At 55.5% G+C, this 420-nt stretch overlaps 1 protein-coding gene across 1 annotated transcript in view; it reads left to right on the top strand.

The window, feature by feature from the left end:
- Positions 6 to 420, top strand: part of LOC109819597 (cytochrome P450 89A2-like) — a gene marked incomplete at its 5' end in the record, with an annotated part of 1551 nt that continues 1136 nt past the window's right edge. The window contains one exon of the mRNA XM_020385375.1: positions 6 to 413. Within this exon, the coding sequence (XP_020240964.1) occupies positions 6 to 413 (408 nt within the window). The remainder of the gene's footprint in view (positions 414 to 420) is intronic.

A 420-nucleotide genomic window follows, 5' to 3' on the forward strand; every position in this document is an offset into this window, starting at 1 on the left:
CCCCCAGCCGAGACTGGGTCCTCAACGTCCTCACCGATCACCTCCACTCCCAGCTACAGTCCTCTTCAAACTCCGTGGTTGTCCCGGTGAACAGTCTTCAGTTCGCCATGTTCTGCCTGCTGGTACTCATGTGCTTCGGCGAAAAGCTCGATGAGAGGGCCATTCGAGAGATCGAGTCGGCCCTTCGCAACCTCCTCCTCTACTCCAACAGCCTCAACGTCCTCAATTTTTTCCCGTCCGTATCAAAGTATCTTTTCAGAAACCGAAGGAGAATCGCGCTGGAGATGCTGAAAAAACAGACGGAGGTGTGCGTACCGCTCATAAACGCCCGGCGAGAGCACAAGAAGAATCAGCGGGAGACCGAGGAGAGGTACGTCTACTCCTACCTCGACTCGCTGCTCGACATAAGACTGGCGGAGG

Source organism: Asparagus officinalis, chromosome 8, assembly GCF_001876935.1.
Source record: "Asparagus officinalis chromosome 8, Aspof.V1, whole genome shotgun sequence".
NCBI classification, from domain to species: Eukaryota; Viridiplantae; Streptophyta; class Magnoliopsida; order Asparagales; family Asparagaceae; genus Asparagus; species Asparagus officinalis.